General features: G+C 45.2%; 1 protein-coding gene across 1 annotated transcript in view; it reads right to left on the bottom strand.

The window, feature by feature from the left end:
• PCSK6 (proprotein convertase subtilisin/kexin type 6) overlaps positions 1-24299 on the bottom strand; it is a 95222-nt gene that overhangs the window by 33978 nt on the left and 36945 nt on the right. Inside the window, exons 6-11 of the mRNA XM_035130465.2 lie at positions 24156-24244; positions 13913-14085; positions 12288-12500; positions 11193-11293; positions 6505-6608; positions 4156-4273 (exon numbers count right to left, since the gene is read on the bottom strand). Of these exons, the coding sequence (XP_034986356.2) occupies positions 4156-4273; positions 6505-6608; positions 11193-11293; positions 12288-12500; positions 13913-14085; positions 24156-24244 (798 nt within the window). The remainder of the gene's footprint in view (positions 1-4155; positions 4274-6504; positions 6609-11192; positions 11294-12287; positions 12501-13912; positions 14086-24155; positions 24245-24299) is intronic.

Here is a 24299-nt window from a genome sequence, read left to right as displayed (position 1 = left end):
GGAGTCCTCCCAGATCCTAACCCAAAGCCCGTTTCCTCCTGCCCCAGTCTTTGTGAAAGGAAACATTCATTCTTATGGGTGAGGATGCAATGAAGGCATCCCCACACCTGCCTGGAGTCGCCCTGGTGGCCTGACTCAACACGCTTCTAGAAGCTTATCCATCCAAGGTGACTGCTCATCAGACACCTGGGTGAATGGGGTCTGGTCCAGGAGTGAGGAAAGCAAAACATCGCTTAGAGAAGGATCTGAAATATTTTGAAGCTTGAATTTGTTTTATTCTGGATTGTTTTCTTTGAAGTTTTAATGTGTTGTAAACCGCTTTGGGATTTTTTACTTTAAAACAAAAAGCGGTACAGAGATGGAATGAATCATCAACATCATCATTATCATCATCATAGCAATCAGACAGCCTCTTATTGAGCAGCTACTTGCTTGGGCTATAAACTCCACCCTGTTTCTACAAGTTCCACTGGAAAGTATCAGCTTGAATTAAGCCTCAGACCCAAGTCCTCAACCACTTCACTTCACAGGGGAAAATACCACAGGGTAGGAGAAGTGGAGAGGAGGAGGATAGGAAATTAGGTTATCCTCACTGACCAGCTGCAGACTGTAAGATTCCAGCAAATGTTAAACACCAGTTTCCAGGTGCCTTTAGTCAACACCAGGCAAGCTGGAGATGCGTTACTGCAGGGGTGGGGGACCACTTTCAAGCCAAGGGTTGCATTCCCATGCGGTTAACCTTCCAGGAGGCACATACTAAGGGTGGGTGGGGCGAACTTCAAATGTGGGCAGGGCCAAAGCCATATACATATATACACCCTGCTGCACATCTACACACACACACAAGCAAACCACTATCTCAAGCCCAGTTTTCCCTTTCCCCTCCTTCTGTGATACAAAGACAATAGCCCTGACCTACTTTACAGGGTTGTTGTAATGATCACTGAGATAATGTGTGTTATATGTACACATACTGTAAGCCTTACAAAAATGAATGCAATGCTAATGTATTCACAGTTATAAGGTTTACAAACACTAACGTGTAAAATGCTGTTTTAATTTATACTATACAGTGGAACCTCGGGTTGAGAACATGATCCATGTGGGAGGCACGTTCGCAACCCGCAGCGTTCATAACCTACAGCGGCGCATCTGCACAAGCGTGTGACACGATTTGGTGCTTCCGCGCATGCTCAAAGCGCAATTTAGTGCTTCTGTGCATGCGCCAAAACCCAGAATTAACCCGTTCCAGTACTTCCGGGTTAGGCGCATCCGTAACCCGAAAAAGCGCAGCCTGCAGCGATCGCAACCCGAGTTATGACTGTATTTTGTTTGCTGTTATTAGACTGAGATGGCCACTTTTAAAGTTGTATTTATCAACATACAATTTTCTGTCATTTATTTCGTTGTTTAATGTATCTATTTATGCTTTAAACGTTGGTTTGGATGCTCTGAGCAGAACAGCATGATATTAATAAACAATAAGTATTTCTTTAGATCAGGGTGGGAAAACTGTGTCCTTCCACCACTAGACGCTGTTGGACTACAAATCCCATCATCATCATTATTTTTTACCATTGGCCATCCTACCTTGGGATGATGGGAAGTGTAGTCCAACAACATGTAAAGAACCAAAGGTTCCCTACTTTTGCTTTAGACCGTAACCGGTAGACTGAGCCAGTGCTAGTTTTAGTTTTTATACAGTGCCAAACAATTTTAGGTGTTTTATTAACAAAGTATCATTATTATTAAATGGGTATTGGTCCTCCACCTATTGGAAAATGAATTAACTGCATTTTAATTTCTCTTCACAACAGCATACAGTGGTTCCTCGCTAGACGAAATTAATTCCTTCCACGGGTCTTTTCTTATAGCGAAAAATTCGTCTAGCGAATCCCATAGGATTGCGTTGAATTTTTTTTGAATTTTTTTTGCCCATAGGAACGCATTAATTGAATTTCAATGCATTCCTATGGGAAACCGCGATTCGCTAGACGAATTTTTCGTAAAACGCATTCGTCTAGCGAGGTAACCTCCACTCGAAAAATCCTTTCGTTAAGCGGAAATTTTGTTAAGCAGGGCATTCGTTAAGTGAGGCACCACTGTATAGGGTCTTCCCTTGTGAGGTAGGCTAGACTGAGACAGTAACTGGACCAAAGTCACCTAGTATGCTTCTTAACTGGTGTGGGATTCGAAGCCACGTCTCCCCACTCTTCATCTGAAATACTAACCTGTCAAAGTTTGGGGGGGGGAGGGCTCCGAAGAGAGCGTGGCTGAGGCAGGGGACCAGGGGAGTGACCCAGGAGAGGGAACCAGTGATTTATGGGGTGTGATGCCACCCACAAGGCAGAAGCCTGGGGAGAGGGAGAGTCAAGGTAGTCTGAGGCAGAGGAAAAAGGAACGAGCGACAGGTCAGTAGATTCCTCACTTCCTCCATCCCAATGTCTCCTAGAACCAGAAGGGGCTTGAAAAGGAACCAGGCAGGGGGCCTTTTTGGTAGTTGCTCCCTCCCTCCCAGAAGATGTCAAACAGATAAACAGCTCTGTGATTTTTAGAAGACACCTGAAGGCAGCCCTGCTCAGGAAAGTTTTTAGTGTTTGATGTTGTGTTGTGTTTTTACTATTTTTTTGTTGAATGGCTGAGGCAACTCAGAAAGATGGGCATCATATACAGTACATTATTATTATTATTATTATTATTATTATTATTATTATTATTATTATTAAAGCAGTGACTACTTCTGTGCAGGAAAAGCCTCAGGTTGTGGGCAGGCAAGCTGTCAGAGGAGGGTATATAACCCAGAGGAGGGGAGGGGTCCCACTGTTGCTGCAACTGCTCCATGGGGCCCAGACCTGTGGCCAGCTGCCTAGAGGTTGGAAGCATGTGTGCATGTGTATCCGGAGCACCATGGAAGCTGCTGTAAGTGTTTCCTTTGCCAATAAAGTGTTAACTATCAGACACATGTCTTCCTTATCTGGGACGGGCTGTGACATAACCATGACATCACACTGGCTCTGCAGTCTTGCCAAAGCCTTGTGAACGTACACTTAAGCAACACTCGCCCTGTAACCTATCCCCATCCCAAAATGGGTGGAAGGGGAAAGGGAGGGATCGAGGCAGAACTGAACCAACTTCCAGTCATCCTCAAGGTTCAGAAAAAGGTTATGCAGTTCAGTAATTAGAAACAGTTGTCAACATGGAAGCCACACCAAGTTATACCAGCAGCAAACAAACTTTTAAAAGGGGGGGGGGGAAGGTGAAATTTAAAAAATAAAAACATAATGCGTGAAGGGAAGAAATACTGGAGGAGATCTAGGAATGGATCTGTCATTGTAGCCTCACAAGGAGTAAACACATTAAACTGTACTAACCAACTCCAGACAACTCTGTGACTGGGTGATTATAAACACTGCAAATGAGCCAAAGCACACAAGGAAGCCTGTTAAACCACAGCGGGGGTGATATAGCTTTTCATCTCTTGCCAGTGTTTCTCAGACTCATTGGACTTCCATTCTAAAACGTTCCCTGTTTTTTGTGTGTGTGAGTGATTTATTACGGACAAGTGGGCCCTGCAACAAAATGTTGCAGTGTGGCATGCTCCCTAGGGGGAAAGGCTGCAGTATTTCAAACTTTTTAATTTACAGAGAAGGCGAGTAAGAGGTGGCATGATAGAAGTTGATAATATTATGCATGGTGTGCAGAAAGTGGATAGATAAAAAAGTTGTTGTTTTTCCTCCCCTCTCTCATAGCGCTGGAACTCAGACATGCAATAAAGCATAATGTTGGAAGATTCGGGACACATAAAAAAATTATTTCATGCAGCACATAATTGAACTATGGAACAAAATCCCACAGAAAGCAGTCACAGCCACCAACTCAGATGGCTTCAAAAGAGCAGGGTCAAACTGTGCAAATGCACTAGTTGTTGTTGTTTAGTCGTTTAGTTGTGTCCGACTCTTCGTGACCCCATGGTGACGAACTAGTGGGCATGCACTAGTGAGCATGCTAAATTGGTTCCACTGGTTTGTTTGCACTGCGCTGACTGCCTCGCTTCCCCTCTTCTCTTTCCACAGGTATGCAACAGTGCGCTACTTACCAGGAAGCCTGCATAGCGATTCCACCCCACCTAACAAGCCACTTCATTTAAACACTCACCAAGGCTTCTTATTTGAGGTCCCGACACAAATGTGCTGAGTGGGGACTGTTCGCCACTTCTTTGCCTCGACAACAAGCGCTTCTGCATCCACCAGGCCGAATCCATACAAATGGCTAACTGAAAAGACAGGTGTCTCAGAGATTCACTGGTTTATTAAACAAACCCTTATTTTTCAAAGCCTCTCAAAACTGTTCCCCTGTCCCAGCACCTTGTGGGCTTTGTTCATGTGTTTGTGCAACACTTTCACAAAAGAACAGCTTTAATTTTCCTCCATTCAAAACCTACAAAACGTTGTGTATTTTGCGCCTCTTGTGCCATCAGCTTAGATATTCTGATCCCTCCCCTGCTTTACTTTTAAATAATGTTGTATAAATGATTTGGATTAAAATTAATAAAAATTATTATTAAAAAAATAGAAGCCACAGTATTGGTATATAAATTGTTGACAGAAATAAATACAGCATTTAAAATAAAAATGGGGAACAGAACCAGGTATCTAACTTCATGCTCAGCATCCAGAGGCAAAATGCAAAAGATAAAGCCAGCCTCATAGACCTGTCTCTAATATCCCATATTGCCCTACTATTATTACTATTATTATTTAGACTTGTTAGACATTTGTTACCCCAAGGTCCCCAAGTGACTTACAACACATTTAAAAACATAACAGCTTCGTATGCTCAAAACACCATTGGAATCAGAACTAAAGTCAAGGTTCAGAGCAAGGAATTTCACAAATGCAAGACTGGAAGTGCAGTTTTCACATTTGCTAATTTTGAAAAAGTTTGTAAAGGCTTTCTAGCGGTTACATTCCTGGCTTCAAAACTTACACATTTCTCAATAATTACTTTGAGGTTTCAGCTGTGCTGTAATGCGTAGAGACCACTGGAAACCATTTGAAGCGGGGGATTGGTAATTGATTCTTCAATGTTTTTTAATGTGGTTGAAATTAATGTCAAATCAAGGCAGGGTGTGTTAACTTCCTATGAAGTGTGCATTGCTTTGCCCATCTTAAATGTTTATACAAGCTCTTCTGCCTACAGGCCGGACAAATAAAATGATTTGGGCCACTGAACTGACACACAACACTTGATATATGTCTCAGCCCACCTATTAACCTATGAGGACTGGAATGGAGATCACATCTGCAACATGTGTCCAAATCAGACTTTGGTAATGTATTTTATATTAAAGAAGTTAACCAGTATCTGTGATAACACCTGAGCATTTTCAGTTTGACTATAAAACTGCAAAGGAAAACTAGTGTTGTTATCTGATCCCCCCCCCACAAACACACACACACACACACACACACACAAATTGAAAGGTACTTCCTTTTGCATACATAACCATCCCTAATAAAAAATGTTTCTGGAAGGAAAAATAACGTAGAACCTACAGATTATTTCGTTTCAGAAGTAACCAACAGTCTTACTATAAGGATTACTTTAAAGTCACTGAAAGGAAACCCCAGAGGTGGAACTTAATTTTGACACAGGCTTGTTTTGCACCTTGGCAATAGTTTTTTGTCACATCCAACAAAACAAAATGAAACAAAACACAAAAAGGCAGGATTTCCCACATCGAATCACTATTCCAATCCAGCAGAAGTTGAGCCTTCTCAAAATGCTATTTGCTTTTACATCTGTCACCGCTGCTTGGATTTTTGTCTCCTGAAACAGACAGGAGCTCGCAAATACCCATTGATAAAAAAGGCTTCTAAGGGGATTATCAGACCTCCGAGCAACCAATAATCATTTTTCTCGGCAGGTCTGTGGGGCAAGTAATAGAAGGAGCTATTTGAAATGGATACATGAGATCTCCAGCTCAGAAATCTCCGTGGATATTGATTTGGATTTATAACTTAATCCCACAAGCGCCATGTGGGGAGATGCATTGCTAAGAATAAGAAACAGAAGAATCATACAGGTTTCTCACCTAGTGGCGAGGTTTTCCGCTAAAAAGTAGGAGTGTACACAGACTGCAACTGCTATGGCTTGAGCCTTCAGATAAAGTAACCTAACTGAGAATGTGTTGCACACAGACTTGGGACCCACAAGGCGATCTTTGTAGGTGATCTTGTTAACCTTTGGAAATATGGAGCTTCAACAGCAGAGAGAGAACTTTTGGCATTTTTAAAGCCAGCTTCAAATGGCCAGGACAGGCAGGTGCAGGATGAATGCTTTCTTCACATTTAGACTACTGCAATGTGCTCTACATTGGGCTGTCCCTTGAAGATGATCCCAAGACTGCAGGTATTGCAGTGTTGTCCCCATTTGTTGACTGTCACACCTCCATGCAGCAATGCAGAAAGCAAACCCAGCCCCCAAGCATGCATGTTAATTCACCTCGACGTCCAGCTCCATTTGTTTTCCAGTCGGGGGCCAAGAGGTGTCCTGGTCGAGATGTTTTAACAAGAAGGTGCTGAACGTCTCGCCAGGTCAGTAAAGGGCTAAAAGTCAAGGAAGGAAGAACAAGCCAAGGGTAAGACAAGTCTCTCTTGTTCTGTTGGCAGGGTTCTGAAATGGCTAGGCAAAGACTAAGGCAACAGCAGAAAACCCTCTAACATCAGCCAGTATATAGCAAGCATTGACAGTATCTCCTATGGTGCCCATGAAAAGGTCTCAGTAAACATCCTCTCAAAAATGCAGACTTCACAAAAGACTCTTTGCTCCTCCCACTCAGTTCCTTTTTGCACAGGCTCAGTCTCTCCTACACTGAACTTACCCCCTTAAATATTGGACACCCACTCTCCCATCTGTTCTGAACAGAGATGGGGTATACAAAGAGCTTCCCTCTGAGCGCATCAGCAGCAGTGTAGGTATCTTTTCCCTACCAAAGGGGCATGGCCAAACCCATTTTGTGGTCCAGCCTCTTTTCTGCTGTTCTGGATGTGGCAGCCATTTTGTGTTGTGCCACGCCCCCCACGGCAGCCATTTTGTGACTGGCACGCACTATACTTTGATCCAAATTCCAAATGTGTCCAGTGACCCCCAAAAGGACAGCAACCCCTGGTATAGAGGAATAGTGGTACCTCTACTTACAAATAACTCTACTTACGAATGTTTCTACTTACGAATGGAGCTCCGTCCGCCATCTTGGATGTGGTTTAGATAGGATTTTTTCTACTTACGAATTTTTAGATAGGGTTGCTTCTACTTACAATTTTTTTCTCCCAATGCATTCCTATGGGATTCGACTTACAATTTTTTTTGACTTACAAATGTGCGTTCGGGACGCATTAAATTCGTAAGTAGAGGTACCACTGTATCAAAGTAATAGAATAGGTTTCCAATAAGTAACTCAAGCGATCTCCCCCCCCCCCCACTGTCATGGGTTCAAAATGGAAGTGCTTGTTTATACCAGCTAGATAAGTGGAGTGTGTATGAAGATTTTGGTATGTACCTCTAAGTAGTTTGGCTACCCTAAATATTTGCCTCTGAAAATGTGTTTATGTGTGCATAAGCCAAAATATTTAGAAGAATTCCAGTTACAAGCTGTCACATGGTCCTGTAATGCTTCTGTCGAGCAGGTGTTCCTCTGGACACACTCTCTAAGCCGCAGCCTCTCTATCTTCCCTGGCCGTCTATGCCAGAGCTTTCCAAACCTTTCACGTCGATGGCACACTTCTTAGACATCCACAATTTCGCATCACAGCAATTCAGTTTTGCATCATTTCACGACACAGTAGTTCAGTTTTACTATCAGAGGTTAAACTAACACCTTTCCAGCCCCAGGAGGAGCGTGGGGAACGTTCGCACGGCACACGGCAGCCAACACACAAATGTGTCGTGACACACAGTTTGGAAAGCTCTGCTCTAGGCCTTCCTCAAGTGCTTTTGCTTGGTCGGAAATCTGAAATGCATCCTTCAGCTGTGACAATGCCTCTTGCTTGCCTAGATGGAGAGAGAGAGGGGTATGCATGCATGCATAGAAACCTCTGGCTTTTGCAAAGCTTGAATGTAGCTTCCGTTCAAAGGTCAGAGTCACATCCAACGCTGCAATCACTTTTGCCTCTGACCCCACCCTGTGCTCTCATGCAGCCTCTGGAACTATCCCTATGAGCCCTATCACCCCTTCTAAGATTATACAATAATCTGATAACTATACAATAATCATTGGAGATGCATTGCAACGATCAGTGCAGGTCTTGTGTTGCCTTTTGACCAGAGCTACTATTATCAGTGCACACACACAGGAATGATGCAGAGTGCTCCGATAACTTTTTTCAGAGTGACTTAAGTTGTGTTTTCCATGAAGTATTCAACAGAACTTGCACAACATTCTCTTGAAATTGAAGCCCCTTGTGTTTTCAGTGTTCCTAAGTTCTTAGCCCCCTTCATGGATCAATGCCCTGTAACTCAGAGAAGCTATGGGCTATGCCATGCAGGGCCACCCAAGATGGACAGGTCATAGTGGAGAGTTTTGACTAAACGTGATCCACCTGGAGAAGGAACTGGCAAGCCACTCCAGTATTCCTGCCAAGAAAACTCCATGGACAAAGACAACAGGCATATAAAAGTGGAAGTGAGAGCATATAAAAGTGGAAGTGAGAGCTGGACCATAAAGAAGGCTGATCGCCGAAGAATTGATGCTTTTGAATTATGGTGCTGGAGGAGACTCTTGGGAGTCCCATGGACTGCAAGAAGATCAAATCTATCCATTCTTAAGGAAATCAGCCCTGAGTGCTCACTGGAAGGACAGGTCGTGAAGCTGAGGCTCCAATACTTTGGCCACCTCATGAGAAGAGAAGAATCCTTGGAAAAGACCCTGATGTTGGGAAAGATTGAGGGCACTAGGAGAAGGGGACGACAGAGGACGAGATGGTTGGACAGTGTTCCCGAAGCTACGAACATGAGTTTGACCAAACTGCGGGAGGCAGTGGAAGACAGGAGTGCCTGGCGTGCTATGGTCCATGGGGTCACGAAGAGTCAGACACGACTAAACGACTAAACAACAACAACAAGTTCTTAGCTTTGGAGCATCCAGTCACTGAACAAGCTCCCCTTTTCATGATGCTTCAGCAACTCTAGGATGCTGGAGACGCGGACCCTGCTGCAGAAATAGTAATAGGTCTTTGGATTCCTGTGACCCTGGGTCACTCCACTACTGCCTATGCAATTCTCTGGGTGAAATGTTTTCCCCATTCCCTGACCTGGAGAGACAAATTTGTAATTATAGCAATGCATTTAGCAACAGAAAAATGTTAATTCATTTGCTCCCCGGCAATAAAAAAGGAAACGTCTCAGCACTCAGCTTCGCTTAACGTGCCTGATCCCGGGTACTTAGTGGTGCATTTTATGTCAAGAGCTAAACAATTCCAAAATTTACAGGCTTAACCTTCTCCAATGTACTGGTCACGAACACTGCACTCCTTTCAAACTGCGTTCACACAAGTGTTTAAGAATTGAGCCAACCCACCCCAAAACGCAGGGGGTGGGGAGCGAGGCCACCGCTGCCAGCTCTCTTTGTGCTGGCAAGACACTTCTACATCCCCAGTCACAATAATGTAACAAATTAACCGTCTCGACCGCTGTGAGCTCACAGCAGCCGACAATATATTAGCGACGAGAGCCAAAGTCACAGCATGGGAGTATTAAAAGTAGTCAGCAGTCTGAGCTCGGGGGTTTGTTTCCCCCACCCCTCCTAATTCTAAAAATAAAACAAAGCTGGAAAAAGTCTATTGCTATGCAAAAGGAATAAGAGAGAAGAGAGGTTTCAAGGGTGTAAGAAAAGCCCTGCCAGATCAGACCGAAGGCCCATCGAGTGGAGCATCCTGTTCTCACCGTGGCCAACCAGAAGAACACAAGCAGGACCTGAATGCGACAATATTCTCCCCACCAGTGACTCCCAGCAACTGGTACTCAGAGGCACACCCAGCGCCACTGATGCTGTAGGGAGCATATCACTATCACGACTAGGAGCCTTATCTTCCAAGAGTTTTTTTTCTAACGCACTTTGAAAGCCATCCAGGTTGGTGGCCATTATCACTACATCTTGTGGGAGTGAAGATGCAGCAAAGTTATGGAATCTGATGCCTGCCCCCTTAGTGGAAGATGGGGTGGTGCTTTTCAGGGGTTCTTCGGAAGCCTGTCCAGGGAAGTTGTGCTTCTCAGTGAGAAGGTTCATGGTTTAAGCAAGTCCATCCAGACATGTAGAATGTTGACATGCATCGTAATCTTGTTTTTTAGCTTATTGTTGATTTCAATCATTTTTTTAAAAGATGTTTTAAATAGTTGTTTTTTACTGATGAATTCATCGCCTTGTTCTTTTTTGCTTTGAGGATCTTTTTTGCTCCTTACAATCAAGCAGTATATGAATTTTGTGAAATAAAATAAACCAACGAAATCATAGAATTGTGAAGTTGGAAGGGACCTTGAGGATCATCTTGTCCAACCCCCACAGGAATGAATATCCAGCTGTCCCTTATGAGAATTGAACCATTATCAGCACCATGCTCTAACCCAGTGTTTCCCAACCAGTGTGCCTCCAGATGTTTTGGGACTACAACTCCCATCATCCCTAGCTAGCAAGACCAGTGGTCAGGAATGATGGGAGTTGTAGTCCCAAAACATCTGGAGGCTCACTGGTTGGGAAACACTGCTCTAACCAACTTAGCTACCCAGACTGCAGACAAACTTAATCAGTGACAGCTTGGCATGCTGCAGCTGGCCCAGGGCATCAGAGACCATTCATTTCTGCTTAAGGCAGCACAGGAACCTCCCCCTGGTGCCCTCCAGATGTTTTGGGCTACATCTGTCATTGGCTCTAGACTGCCCAGATGGGAGCTGTAGTTTGAAACATCTGGAGGGCAGGCTTACGAGAGTCTCAATCTGCAGCTCCTTCTTATGCTCTTCTACATAACTTCAGAAAGCAATTATATGCAATTCATGGTAAGCAGCACACTTGAAAACCAATGGTTTGTTATGCTGCCTTCCTCAAACGCTCCATCTCCCCTGTGTCCTGCTCCCCAGAGCAGACTCTTGCTTTTAACAACAAATCTACAAACTGCGAGAGAAAGAAACAGAGCTCTTACTTGGCCTCCAGAGCCAGAGCAATGATCCCTGCCACCATGGGGGCAGACACAGAGGTGCCAGTATGTCCATCTGTACAACGTTTCCGCAGATCGGTGGTAACCTAATGAGAAAGTCAGTGCAGCTATTAGTAGGGAGTGGAAGTGGCAGAGTGGTTCACATTCAGGCAGTGGTGTCTGGTGCCCACTGGGACTGGAAGGGCAGAAGGTGGGGAGGTCAACAGTAGGTGGCGCCAGAGCTAATGTCAAGTAGGGTCGGCTCATTCCAGGGTTGTCTGCATCCTTCTCCCTGCTTGAGTTCTACAAGGGCAACCCTTATACGAAGCTGACATGCTCTGGACTGGGTGAAAAAAGGAAGGTGGGCACTTGGGGGGTGCTGGCTAAAGGCAGACTAAAACTTATTGGGGCAGTGACCCATTTGTCATAATGGACCAACCTCCACTGTGCCCAGCTTCTGTACAGCTAGCCAAGGCCAAGGCAGTCTGTAGCCCTCAAGAGTAAGTCAGAGCAAGATTTTACAAGGTAGACACCGAGCATCTCCTGATTGATGGATCACATTTATATCCCACCTTTTCTCTAAGGAGCTCAAGGGGACATACATAGTTCTCTTCCCCATTTTATCCTCACAACAGGGTGAGAGTGAGTGACTGACCAAAGGTCACCCTGCGAGCTTCATGCCTTCAAACATATGAAGCATTTGTTCCTTCCTAATTCCTTGTTCTGATTCCAGTACAGTCATACCTTGGAATTTGAACGGCTTAGTTGCCAAATGTTTTGGCTCCCAAACGATCGAAAACCGGAAGTGTGTGTTCCAGTTTGCGAACGTTCTTTGGAACCCGAACGTCTGACACAACCTCTGATTGGCTTCCAATTGGCTGCAGGAGCTTCCTGAAGCCAATCAGAAGCCGCGCCTTGGTTCCCGAACGTTTTGGAAGTCAAACAACTTCCAGAACAGATTCCGTTCGACTTTCAACGTACATCTGTAGTCAGTCTCAGGGACGCTTGAGTTGGAGAACTCACATCCCAAGTTTTGGTTTGGAGGGTCAGGTTTCCCACAGCCTAGGCAGTCAAATTAAACTGGCTGCACCGTCTACTTACAATTTGCCGCTCATAGAAAGCCCCACTGCTGTAGGTGGTAGCAATGGTGGAGGCGCACTCCTCTAGGTACCATGGCTTGTTCCCGTTCTCCGTGGTGCTGCTGACGGAGATGGTGTAGATGCTGTTGGTGTATCCATCGCAAGAGCAGTGGTCCCCTTCTCTTCCGCCATTCCCAGAGGCCCAGACAAATATCGAACCCCTTCCTCTACGGCCCTGAGTGTTTGGAGTGAGGAAATGGAAATGGAAAGCAATATGTCATTGGCTGGCGCTAGCCTGGATTCCTACATCTCCACAAGATTTAAGTTTTGGAAGGATGAATCTTCCACAACTTCCTTCCGCAACTTCAGGGATCAGGAAATGACTGGCCCCATACCCTCTTGTGGGTCCCACTGTTGGCACAAAGGGGGTTACTCTCAGTGAAAATAAGGGCTACTAACAACGGTCTGGTTTTTTTTTCTGCCTTTCAACGTGGTTACTTCAGGATGGTGTCACCTCAAAACTTTGTCTCGCAGGCTTGCGACACTGGTTTTCCACTGGTGGCTGGTATTCCAGGACCTATACCTCAATGAGTAAGGGGTTCCCAAGCTCAGAGGGGTGTACTTGCCTGCAGGCTGAGGGCAGTGGCATGGGCGTACCCAGCACGGGGCAGGGGGGCAGCTGCCCCCTAGAAGCAGAAAAGGGAGAGCACAGCACAACAGGCAGGGACGCTGCCAGCTGTGCTCCACCTCAGCCTGCTCGGCTGAAGCGAAACAGCAGCAGCGGCAGCGCTGCCTCCACTGAAGGAAATCTGGACCAGGGCTAACTCCAGCCCACACTCCTTCAAGTCACAGCGAGCACAGCACAGAAATTGCTGCCCCACAATGCTCTGCGGCACTTCATTTGCATGTATGAGACCTGGTCCAGGTCCAGGTTTCTCTCGAGGGAGGCAGCTTTGCTGCTGCTGCCTCGTTGGCTGGAAACGGCCCCCTCCCCTCTGGGGGGCGTGGATGTTGACCACGCCTCCTGTGGGGATCCCGGCCACGTCATCGCCAGCCAGCCAATCAGGTGGCTGGGGGTAGGGGGCATGGCCGGCGTGCCCCCCCCCCAGTTTTGATCCTGGGTACGCCCAAGGGCAGTGGAGCTATCACCACCCTTCCAACAATTAGCCCAAAGTTAACCACTTTGCAAACTCTGGGCTAGGGGTACAGCGTTCCATGACTGTCTGAATAGACACTCCAGGTGTTTCTGACTCCCATCATGGGTGTTGCAGCACAAAACACCTGGAGGATACTAAGAACATAAACAGAAGAGCGTAAGAAGAGCCTGCTGGATCAAGCCCACAGCCCATCTAGTCCAGTATCCTGCTCTCACAGTGACCATGAGAAGTCTTCAAGCAGGACTTGACCAAACAGAGCTCTGGGATTCAGAGCTATGCCCAGAGGTATTCAGAGGCATAACACCTCTGAAGGCTAGGCATCGTCACTGTGGTTGGTAGCTGCTGGCTAGAGGTTGGAGAAGGCAGGAACAGGCTGGCAACCCCCTGCCAAAGCAGCCAGAAACGTTAAGAACCCTATGCAAAATGCAGACTGAAAAAGAAAAACACCCAAGAAGAAGGTTATCCACACCGCGCTGAATTTTCCCCACACCTTTTTAATGCCTTGCTCAAATGCTTGCTTGGCTAAAGGGCCAGGCCCATCGACTGTCCGCCCATCGTCGTCAGGGCCCCAGCTTGCGCTGTAGATGTGGATGTATTCAGGTTTGGTGCCAATCGCCTTTCCTTCCACCACATCTGTCACGTCGCCGTCTAACATCCGAATGCCTAAAAGCATCCCCCGAATTAAAAAAAAAATGTATCAGGTGTTAGAGTTTCAAGGTTCCCCCCCTCTTTTTTTCTTTTCCAGAAAAGCTGGAGGACTGCAATCAAAGGCCTTTGTTCTGAGGCATGAAAAGATGCTTTTCAATCTTGAATAGCCCCAAACAATTGCAACTTGTGCTGCCCTAAAACAAGCTCTCATTTTGCCAGCTTGTTTTGGATGCTTCCTCTCTCTCTCTCTCTCTCTCTCTCTCTCTCTCTCCCCCCCCCCCCCCCGGTTCTTCCACAGTTGCTGATTCAACTGCATATTGGAAGTAGTTTTCTTGACACAACAGGAAAAAGTGACACAGAGCCAGTGACACAAGTGACTTTTCTTTCAAAACTATGAAAGCCACTTCCAGATGACACAGAACTCTTCTTCAAATGGCAACCACTACATTTCTGTCTTCTACACCCAAAATCTGCATTTCACCACTGCCTTAGACTGTTTGAAGCAAGCTGGAAAGTTTTCAAGCAGCCATGTAGGCAGGGTGGGTTGCTTTTACCATGGTTTGGTTCAACAAACCATGAATTGCCACGAATACAAGCAACCAAAGCATGGCTGATTTCTCCTACACTTGGGTTTTATTTTCTTGTTGCTCTGTAGCTTGGCGAGCATCTGGAATGGGGTAGCCAAACGAACCACGGTTAAGCAAGGGCGTTGGGTTTGACCCAACCACAGTGTACAAGCCATGGTTCATAAGCCAAAAACTTCACATTGTGCTTTGTTGATGGAAAACAAGCTACAGTTAAGTTGATGGGTTGGGTTAAGTCATTCAAACAAACCACATTGAGGCTTAACAAACCAAGGCTTTCCACTATATGCAAACAAGGCGAGTAGCTGTATCTTTATCTGTAGGGTGCCTCCAGACTGTCACTATTTTGCAGGAGGGATTCAAGCACATACCAGTATTTTAGATTTGTACAGTTCAAGTGGATTAATGGGCTCTGCCTGGCACCTTAGTGCAAGAAATCCACTTTTTAAAAGAATCAGGCTTGGAGAGTGACAGGAAAAAAGCATTGAAAAGTGTGGGATTAATGAATGTCCAAGGGGAAGATGTATAACCAGCCTGCCAACAAATAAGGATACATGCAAGACGAATGTTCATTGTTGTACAACTGCCTTGTAAGCAAATCAGGACGAATGCTTAATAAAGACCAGATATAATCCAATACCGGCATGAGCTTTGTGCAAGCAAATCAGGACGAATGCTCAATGAACAGGGCTTTAGGAGGGACCGCAATGTTCCTAGTCTTGGTCTACAGGCTGCAATAATAAAAGTCAAGCAACCATAACTGAGTGAGCTAACAATGACAATTCCAGAGAAAATGCTAAGATAAAAACAGCCTGAAATTTGGACCAGATCCAGCTTCCACACAGTCTTCAGGAATGCCCTCAGATAAAATGCTTCCCAGTTATAAGATTTCCAATTTTTGCATAACCACAGGCAAATCTAAATTTGGCCATATCTGCAACTTGAAAAGATGATGGCTCTGTCCGTAATTCTGGTATGCCTCAGGCAACGCCTTCAAAAATTAGAATAAACAAGAAATTGCTGGGGGTGGCAGGGAGGGAAGATACATTCCTTCATTTAGGAAACCAAAAGATTTATGGAATTTCTATAGGGAGCTAAAGCCATTTGGTAGTGAAATACAGGGGGGAGGGTCTCAATCTCTGAGGCTGACTTTGAACATAATCAAGCAATTAACTGGCCCTAGCTCTCCTGGATGAGGATGAGAAGGGGCACGATCCACTGGGAAGCCTCCAGCACAAGCCTGATCAAAATGAATGGCATTCATGCAGCAGCTGCTTGTATTGGGTTGCACCCAAAATCTTACTTGCAGTTGAAAATATTTTTTTCAAACAGACAGAAATAAAGCCAAGCAAACAGGAAGACAAAATTACTAACAGCAGAGTGCCCAACCTTGAGAATATATATATATATAATTTAACTCTCCTATGCACATGAGGCAATCTCTAGATTTTGGGACATTTGACTCATCATTTTTGTAAAGAGGAAAGGTTGATTATTTATCACAGTATAGAGGGCTACTGTGGGTGGCAGAAAAGGAAGCGCAGTGGATTATAATTTTAGGGCTTAATATAGCTAGGCATGGAGCCTTTCTTTCTTTCTTTTGCCTTTTTCATGACGTATCTATTTTTTTGTATGTTTTTCCTTAAGAAAAACAAAAATCGACAGACAGAAATAAAATTACGGTTGCAGCTACGTGGTAGACAGCAGTCAACTTAAATGGATTTCCTTTCTAACATTATTCTCTGCTCGCAAAGATACCTCTTAAATATAATGGGAATGGAGCAAGGTTGTTTGGGCAAAATCCTTCCCTCGAGCTGAATTCTCAGAAGCATTTCCCAGCAAGTTTATTGATACAAAAGTTCATTGCCAGGCCTTGCCACCTTACAAGAACAGCTGGTCAAGGAAAAGGGGAGATATAAGTGTAAGTTTGCACAAACCTGGGATAGAAAAATCTATAATCCATGACTGCTGCAACAGTTGGGAGATACACATGATAGTAGCATTCTGAAGATTCTACATTTTGCAGTTTGTTTGTTTGTTTGTTTGTTTGTTTCAAACACATTTCAAGGTCTCATGGTAACAAGCATACTAGAAAAACAGGTAGCAAAAATTATAAAAGGGTAGGCTAAAAGGAAAGGTTAGATAGGCCTGCAGGGTTCTCCTTATGTTCTTATAAACCCACATGTTTGACCAGAGACAAAGCAGAATAATAGAATCATAGAGTTGGAAGGGACCATGTTGTGGACTGGCTGAATGCAGAGGAGTGGTGGGGAAGAAGGCTCAGAGCCCAGGGATTGGTGGTGGGACGACAATGAGTGGTCAGAAGGAGAGGAGGAAGCAGACTGGGAGGAGGAGGTGTCCAAAGCTGAAGAGGAAACAGGGTTTAGTGAGCAGGAAGAGGCTGTGGCAGACAGCAGTCCAGATTGAGAGGCAGCAACGGGGCAGGGAGTACCAAGAGGCAGAGTGGAGGCAGGCTGCTGAAGAAGCAGGGAATCTCCCCCTCTTGCTGGGACCAGGCCCCTTCCTCCCTGGTTTCCCAGAATACACAGAGAAATGAAGAAGGCAGAGGAAAGAGACACAAGATGAGGAGCTGAAGAAGGAACCAGGGGAGAAGCCTTAGAGTGCGGTGGGGAGGTGGGGACCTTCAGTCCTCATGCATTTGCCACATTGGGGCAAGACCTACTGGGAAGAGTTGCTGTGATCACTAGGCATGCACTGGTTACAGTATTTGAATAAAGAGTTGACTTCACCCACACCGGTATATTTTTATTGCTGACCTACTCCTGACTGGCTCCTGAGAATACCATGAGATTCATCTAGTGCAATCCCCTACAGTGCAGGGAACTTTTGCCCAACGTGGGGCTCGAACCCACAACCTAGAGATTAAGGGCCTCCTGTTCTACACAGAGTGAGCTATCCCTTTGCCTCTTTCAAAGCTCTTATTGTTATGTACAAATCTATCGCACAAGCTGGCTCTCAAAACAATTCCTCTCACATTTTATTTATTTATTAAATTTGTATTCCACCGCTCATCACGAGTGAGCTCAGGGACAGATCACAGCAATATAAAAGGAAACATAAAAAGAGAATAAAACTCAAAACGTATCATTAACACATCCATCTGTTGCAAGTCCGCAAATAATTCAGATGCAGGTCTGCTCAAGGGCCTGGAGGAATCGAACTGTCTTCAACCAGTGCCAGAAAAAAGACATGAATTGGCACCAGCAGGACTTTGGTGGTTGGGGAGGCGATTCCATTACCAGGCAGCCATTGCTGAGATGGTCCTGTGGCAGGTCACAGATCTCCTCAGTTAGCCCACATGTGCACTATGCTTTTAAAGCATCATCATACCACTTTAAGTAGCCATGGCTTCCCTCAAAGAATCTTGGGAACTGTAGTTTGCTAAGGGTGCTGACAGTTAATAGGAGACACACACCCTTCCCTTCACAGAGCTGCAATCCTACAGTTCACTGGGGAGGGGGAGTGACTGCTAGACCACTCTGAGAATTGTAGCTCTCCAACCACCAGCTGATCACAGGCAAAAACGGGTCACCTGACACCAGGTGATTAACAGGTGGCTGGCCCCACCCACCTATGAAACTTGGCCCATGGTCCATGGGTGGGTGTGTAGGAGATAAGGACCCAACTGACCAGTCAGATCCAGTTCCCCACCCTGATCCTAATAGGAGGGCAAAACAAAGAGGAGTGGTATTCGAATTTCCAGAGGGGGGGGGAGTCACATGAGCAAGACAGAAGGAAATAGCCAAATCAATCAACGTCTGATCCTTTCGACAAAGCATTTATGCTATTGTTGTTGTTTAGTCGTTTAGTCGTGTCCGACTCTTCGTGACCCCATGGACCATAGCACGCCAGGCACTCCTGTCTTCCACTGCCTCCCGTAGTTTGGTCAAACTCATGTTCGTAGCTTCGAGAACACTGTCCAACCATCTTGTCCTCTGTCGTCCCCTTCTCCTAGTGCCCTCAATCTTTCCCAACATCAGGGTCTTTTCCAAGGATTCTTCTCTTCTCATGAGGTGGCCAAAGTATTGGAGCCTCAGCTTCACGATCTGTCCTTCCAGGGAGCACTCAGGGCTGATTTCCTTAAGAATGGATAGGTTTGATCTTCTAGCAGTCCATGGGACTCTCAAGAGTCTCCTCCAGCACCATAATTCAAAAGCATCAATTCTTCGGCGATCAGCCTTCTTTATGGTCCAGCTCTCACTTCCATACATCACTACTGGGAAAACCATAGCTTTAACTATACGGACCTTTGTCGGCAAGGTGATGTCTCTGCTTTTTAAGATGCTGTGATTTATGCTATTACAAACCCAATTAAGCCAGACCATAAACATTACCACGCCAGATCAGCCCAAAGGTTCATTTAGTTAAGCTTTCTACTGCCAACATCTGCCAGCCAAATGCTTCCAAAAAGTTGATGGCTGCCCTCTACTGTTTTTGACCAGAGAGAAGGAGTCCACTGCTGACATTAATGAGAGATTGAACATCTATTCTTCATGAAAGGCGATGCTAATGCACTCAGCGTTGAAACTGACTTGCAGGTACATACCTGGGAGGATGAAACCTCCATTTCAGTCACTCTGAAATCAAGGCTGTGTTCACAGATCAGACACCACCGATTGCTTTCATAGTTAATCACAGGAAAGAGAGAATCTTTATAACAGGATAAGGATTTGGCATGGATGGGCTGGTGGTGCCATTACGGTACTGCGAGCTTCAGCAAGCGGCTAGGAATTCCCACATACGTTGCATTGTCACCAGGCTGTGTTTTTGTTTGTGGCAAATAGCAACTTGAGCGCTGGAGATGGGAGATTTAGATCAGGAAAACAACACAAGCGGAAGGGTTAACTCAACTCTCTCCCAGCAGCATAGATGTGAACTTATTCAGGACAAATCCATAGCTGTTTTAACTATTTTGAGACATTTAGCAGTTTGGCCCAAATTTATCTTGGATTAAAAACGAAAGGAAGTTGCTTCAAGCATGAGGACTCAAGTTGTTGTGGAGAGAATTGGGACACGTGCACTGACTCCAAACCCATCTTCTCTTCTCTTGACCTGTATGCTGAACTGCAAGGAGGATTCCAACTGCATTGGAAAGGGACACAGCTCAGTGGTATAGCATCTGCCTTGCATGCAGCAGGTCACAGATTCAATCCCAGGCATCTCCAGGTAAGGCTGGGAGTGTCCCATCTGAAACCTCGGACAGACACTACCAGTCAGTGTAGACAAGCCTTCCTCAAGCTTGGGTCTCCAGATGTTGTTGGACTACAACTCCCATCATCCCTAGCTGGCAGGACCAGTGATCAGGGATGATGGGAGTTGTAGTCCAACAACATCGGGGGGGGGCTCAAGCCTGAGAAAGGATGGTACAGGCAATTCTGAATTAGATAGACGAAGTCTCAGCATAAGGCACTTAAGGCAGCTTCCTATGTACTAATCCTCTCTTCAATTGGAAACCCTGGCTGCAGGTTTTTCCCAATTATGGGAAGGATTCTAGCCATGATCCAACTGAATATAGCTAGAATCCACATTCAGTCCTGCAAATTGAACCAGGTCGAGCAGTGAAATAAATAACATTGAAAGATCAAGAAAGGTTCTGGTGTACCCAGGGACATTAGGACCCTGTTTTAAGCTAACACTATTTCTTTTGCATGTCTGGTGAAGGCTCAATTTAAGTTTCAAACTGGTCTGTGGCTTGCTGCCTTACCCCTCCCACACTCCCAACTTTGCTTTCTCTGAATCAACCTGCCAGTGCCTGTGAATCAGGCTTATTAAAGTTAACAGGGGCACGCAGAAAAGCGAGAAATGCATCACCTTAATTCCCAAGCACATAACATCCGACGCAGTTAGCAGAGCCAACAATCAAAGCCCGGAGTAGAAGCCCAAACTGCAGGGGGAATCTATAGGTTGTCAGAGTGAAGTAGAGGTTAAAGAGAGGAGATGGGAAGGAGAAGGAATAAATCAGCCACTTCCCACGGTGCGAGCAATAAAAGCTTCAGAAGGCGCACAGCTTTAAAGGAGGGGGTGTGAGGAAGAAAGATGGGCTGGCATCCCCTTTTTGTTTATTGAGCGGTAAATGTATTGTGCCCTCGGCAGAAGTAAAACGGAAAGGAAATGCAAGGGCAATGAGAGATCGGAAAGTAAAAGAAAAAGAATGGGACTGTGGCAGATAGGACTCCCCATCAAGCTGAGCACAATCCTCACAAGGGCTACCAGACTGCCAGGTCTGACCTGAAGTCTCCAAGTTTGTCTGGCCCCCTCCAGGTGAATCTGCTGGTGGGCAAGGGTGCCTTCAATAAGAAGACTGTGCGTGCAGCTTGCAAGCTTCAGCCCAGCAGGAGCTGGCTATAAATTATGGCATAGACAATTAGGCTGGGGTTGCCCTCCTGTGCTCACCTCTCCCAATTAACCCCTGTCTCCAGGGCCTATCCTGTAACATCACCAGGGGCCACCCTACCTCTCACGTTTCAGCCCCGATATCTCAGGGTTGGCATGCTGCTGATCTGGCAACCCTAGTCCTTACCAGCTGTAGTTTTTAGCAATCTATTTAGATTCGCTTCTGGTGTACATTGTACAAAATGTACAGTGCTCCCTACACCCATCTTTAAAAAAAACCAATATTGGCAGGGTAATTTTATTTTTTTAAACAGGCTTCCCAAACCTAGACGACTCTGGATGTTGTGGGACTTAAACTCCCATCAGTGCCAGCCAACACAGCCAATGGGTAGGGATGATGGGCGTTGCAGTCCAGCAATATTCAGGAAGCATCCTACTTGTCCCATGCTGTCTATGCATAGGGCTGCCATACAACTGAATTTTTCTAGACATTACTGGGACTTGAAAGGCAGAAATGACATCCAGGATGAAAGGCATTTTATTTTTTTGATATATGGCAAACCTATCTCCGCATGGATCCGAGAGGTTTTCTGTTTGCCCTGCCACTTTCCCCAGGAAAACCTGCTCTTTACCACTGAATCGGAGCAATTGGCAATCCACAGAAAGCCCAATTGACGTGTGCTCCAAATCAGAGGTAAACAACTGGTTTTCCTGCAGGAAAGAGGTAGGACAAGCAGAAGTGTAGAATAACTTTCAGAGGGTAACAGGTTGAGAAGGCAGTTTCAAAAGGTGATGGAAAACTGCCTGCAGTGACTACTGGGTTGCCAGTGTGCAACTCAGCTTTCATATAAGCTGATGCATCTTCATAAGAAAGGAGAGAGAGAGAGGAACATCTAAGATTCCTAGACCGTCCTTGTGCTGACCTGTAGATCTTCCTTCAGTGTTAGACTGTTGACCTCACTTCCTCTTTATTTTCTTCTTCTCCGCACCTCCCTCCCTCAGGAGAGCAGACATACTTCAAGCTCTCTAGATGCAAGAGGAAGCATGGCTCAAAGTATCTCTACCATTGTTAGACGGAACTAAGATGTATTTCCATTAATAAACATAGCTTTCTTATTTTCCTAAACCCAGAGACTTGGTGGGATTGTATCCAGGGCAATGTGTGCTGCTCCAACAGGGGTTCCGTATGCAGTTTCTGCTGAGCATGCAGCTCCAAATGCTAACACGCAAAGCAAGTAAAAAACACAAATCCTCCTCCAGATACATCAAACAAGTTCCATCTCAGAGTTCTCACCAAGGCGCAGCCATGCCCTTTCAGCCCCTCCTCTGGCACTGTGCAGTGGAACAAGAGGATTATAGGGGCGAAAGTTACTCCATCGCACCAGGTTAGATAGCTGCCTAGCTGGAAGGGAACTTCCCTGTCAACATGCATCCAGTCTGCACCCCCAAAATGTTCCCAGTCCAGTGAAAGAGAGGAATGAGAGGTCAGTGGAAGTCAACAGATGTAAACAGATGAGGTTTCAATTTCCTTTACTGTGCAAAAGATCTAAGAGCAAGCGAATTCAGCATTACAAAAATACAGTAATTTCATATTCAGTTAACGCACAAAAGCACTCCCACTACCAGTGGGGGAGAAATTCAAGTGAACTCGAATTTTAAGGTGAACCTACATAATTCACACTTTCCAAAACAATGTGAGAAGCAAAACACAAGCATCCTTCGAAATCCACACTGAATTCAAAATCCTCTGAATTCTGAAATACAATTCTCCAGAAAAGTGATGTGTGCAAAAACAAATATACAGGTAGTGTCCATAAAAACGCACATGTTCATGAAAACAGCACACAGAAATGCCTTGTTTTAGGGGGAATTGCTGTGAGAAAAAATACGTCCATCAGGCAAAGTTGTATTAGAAAAAAAAATCACGCTGGAATAAGGAATTCACACTAAAATGCTGATAAATTTTCATGAGTGCTTACAAAAAACCCACCACCCAAAATGGATGTGGAAATGTAGAGAACTGAACTAAGATTGGGGGAATGAGAAACTGAAACTAACAGATTCACTTACAAAATTGACAGTCCTTAGCTCTGGAATCCCTGTTATCCTGGCCATAGCCCAGGGGCAGAGCACCTGTTTTGCACACCTGACATCTTCAAGCAGAGAGAACCTTGTCTGTATTAGGCAGCTTCTTGTGGTTCTGAGATTCATATGTTTGTATGGGAGGAGAATTTTGCTGTAACTCCCATCTGACCATTCCAACGCACACATCTTTTTCCCACATGGAGGTTGACCTCTGTGTAGCAGAAATAAGCGCTTATCCACACTTAGCTTTTGCCCTGCTCTTTTTTCCAGGCAGAGGTCTGTGCTTTTATGCTTCATGGTGGGGTTTTTTTGCCCCAAAATTTCCTTGCCCCAAAATTTCCACTCTTAAAAGCTGAATCAGACAGAACACCAATGCTGGTTTCCTGCAGTTTGCTCCAATTGAGCTTTAAAGAGCAGGTTTTCACAGGGAAAGTTCCAGAGACTTAAAAGGGGTGTTCAGACACAGAGCTTTAAATTGCAGGCCGTGCCTGGAAAGAGCGGAGGAAAAGTAAGTGTGAGCAAGCCCTAACACTAACACACCAGAGACATCTTTACGAAACTTAAAATGCACAAGAAAAGGACCAAAACACCAAACAATTCTTACACAGGAAAAGAACAAAAATGCCCTAATGTGGGATTTTACATTTCAGACGAAGCATAAAGAAAGCTGTGAGGTTACTTAAGGACCTTAGGGTGCGGGCAGAGGAGGACTTAACCTGTAGAAACTAAAATTGTGGGTATTGTTCTATGTTCATTTATTGGGAAGCTGTATATACTGTCCCCCAGCAAAACTTCCATGGTGGTTTAGAAAAAGCCATGGAGGATTTATAGCAGAGCTTAGAGAATTGTGTCTCTTACGTAAAAAATTAGGACCCACCCCCAAAATGCCAGATTTAGAGGCAAAAAAGAGACTTGTGAATGAGGAATATTAGTAGTAACAGGGGTTAGCCAGAAGCCCTCGGAAAGGTGTGATGAGGGCCAACACTCAGTGCTACTTTCTCAAATCAGCCCTCCAGAAAAGCTGATTGCAGACCATGCTCAGAAGAGAAATGTCTTCCTTACCTCCAATTCTTGCATTGTATGCAATTCCCACTATGCAGTTGGAGTTGTTCGCTGACGCTGCCACTTCCCCAGCACAACGGGTGCCATGCCTGGGGAAAGAATACAGAGAATGTTATTTCTCTTTCAGAAATCAAATACAGTCGT

Source organism: Zootoca vivipara, chromosome 14 (genome assembly GCF_963506605.1).
Source record: "Zootoca vivipara chromosome 14, rZooViv1.1, whole genome shotgun sequence".
Taxonomy (NCBI): Eukaryota; Metazoa; Chordata; class Lepidosauria; order Squamata; family Lacertidae; genus Zootoca; species Zootoca vivipara.
This window is presented reverse-complemented; position numbering and strand designations above follow the sequence as displayed.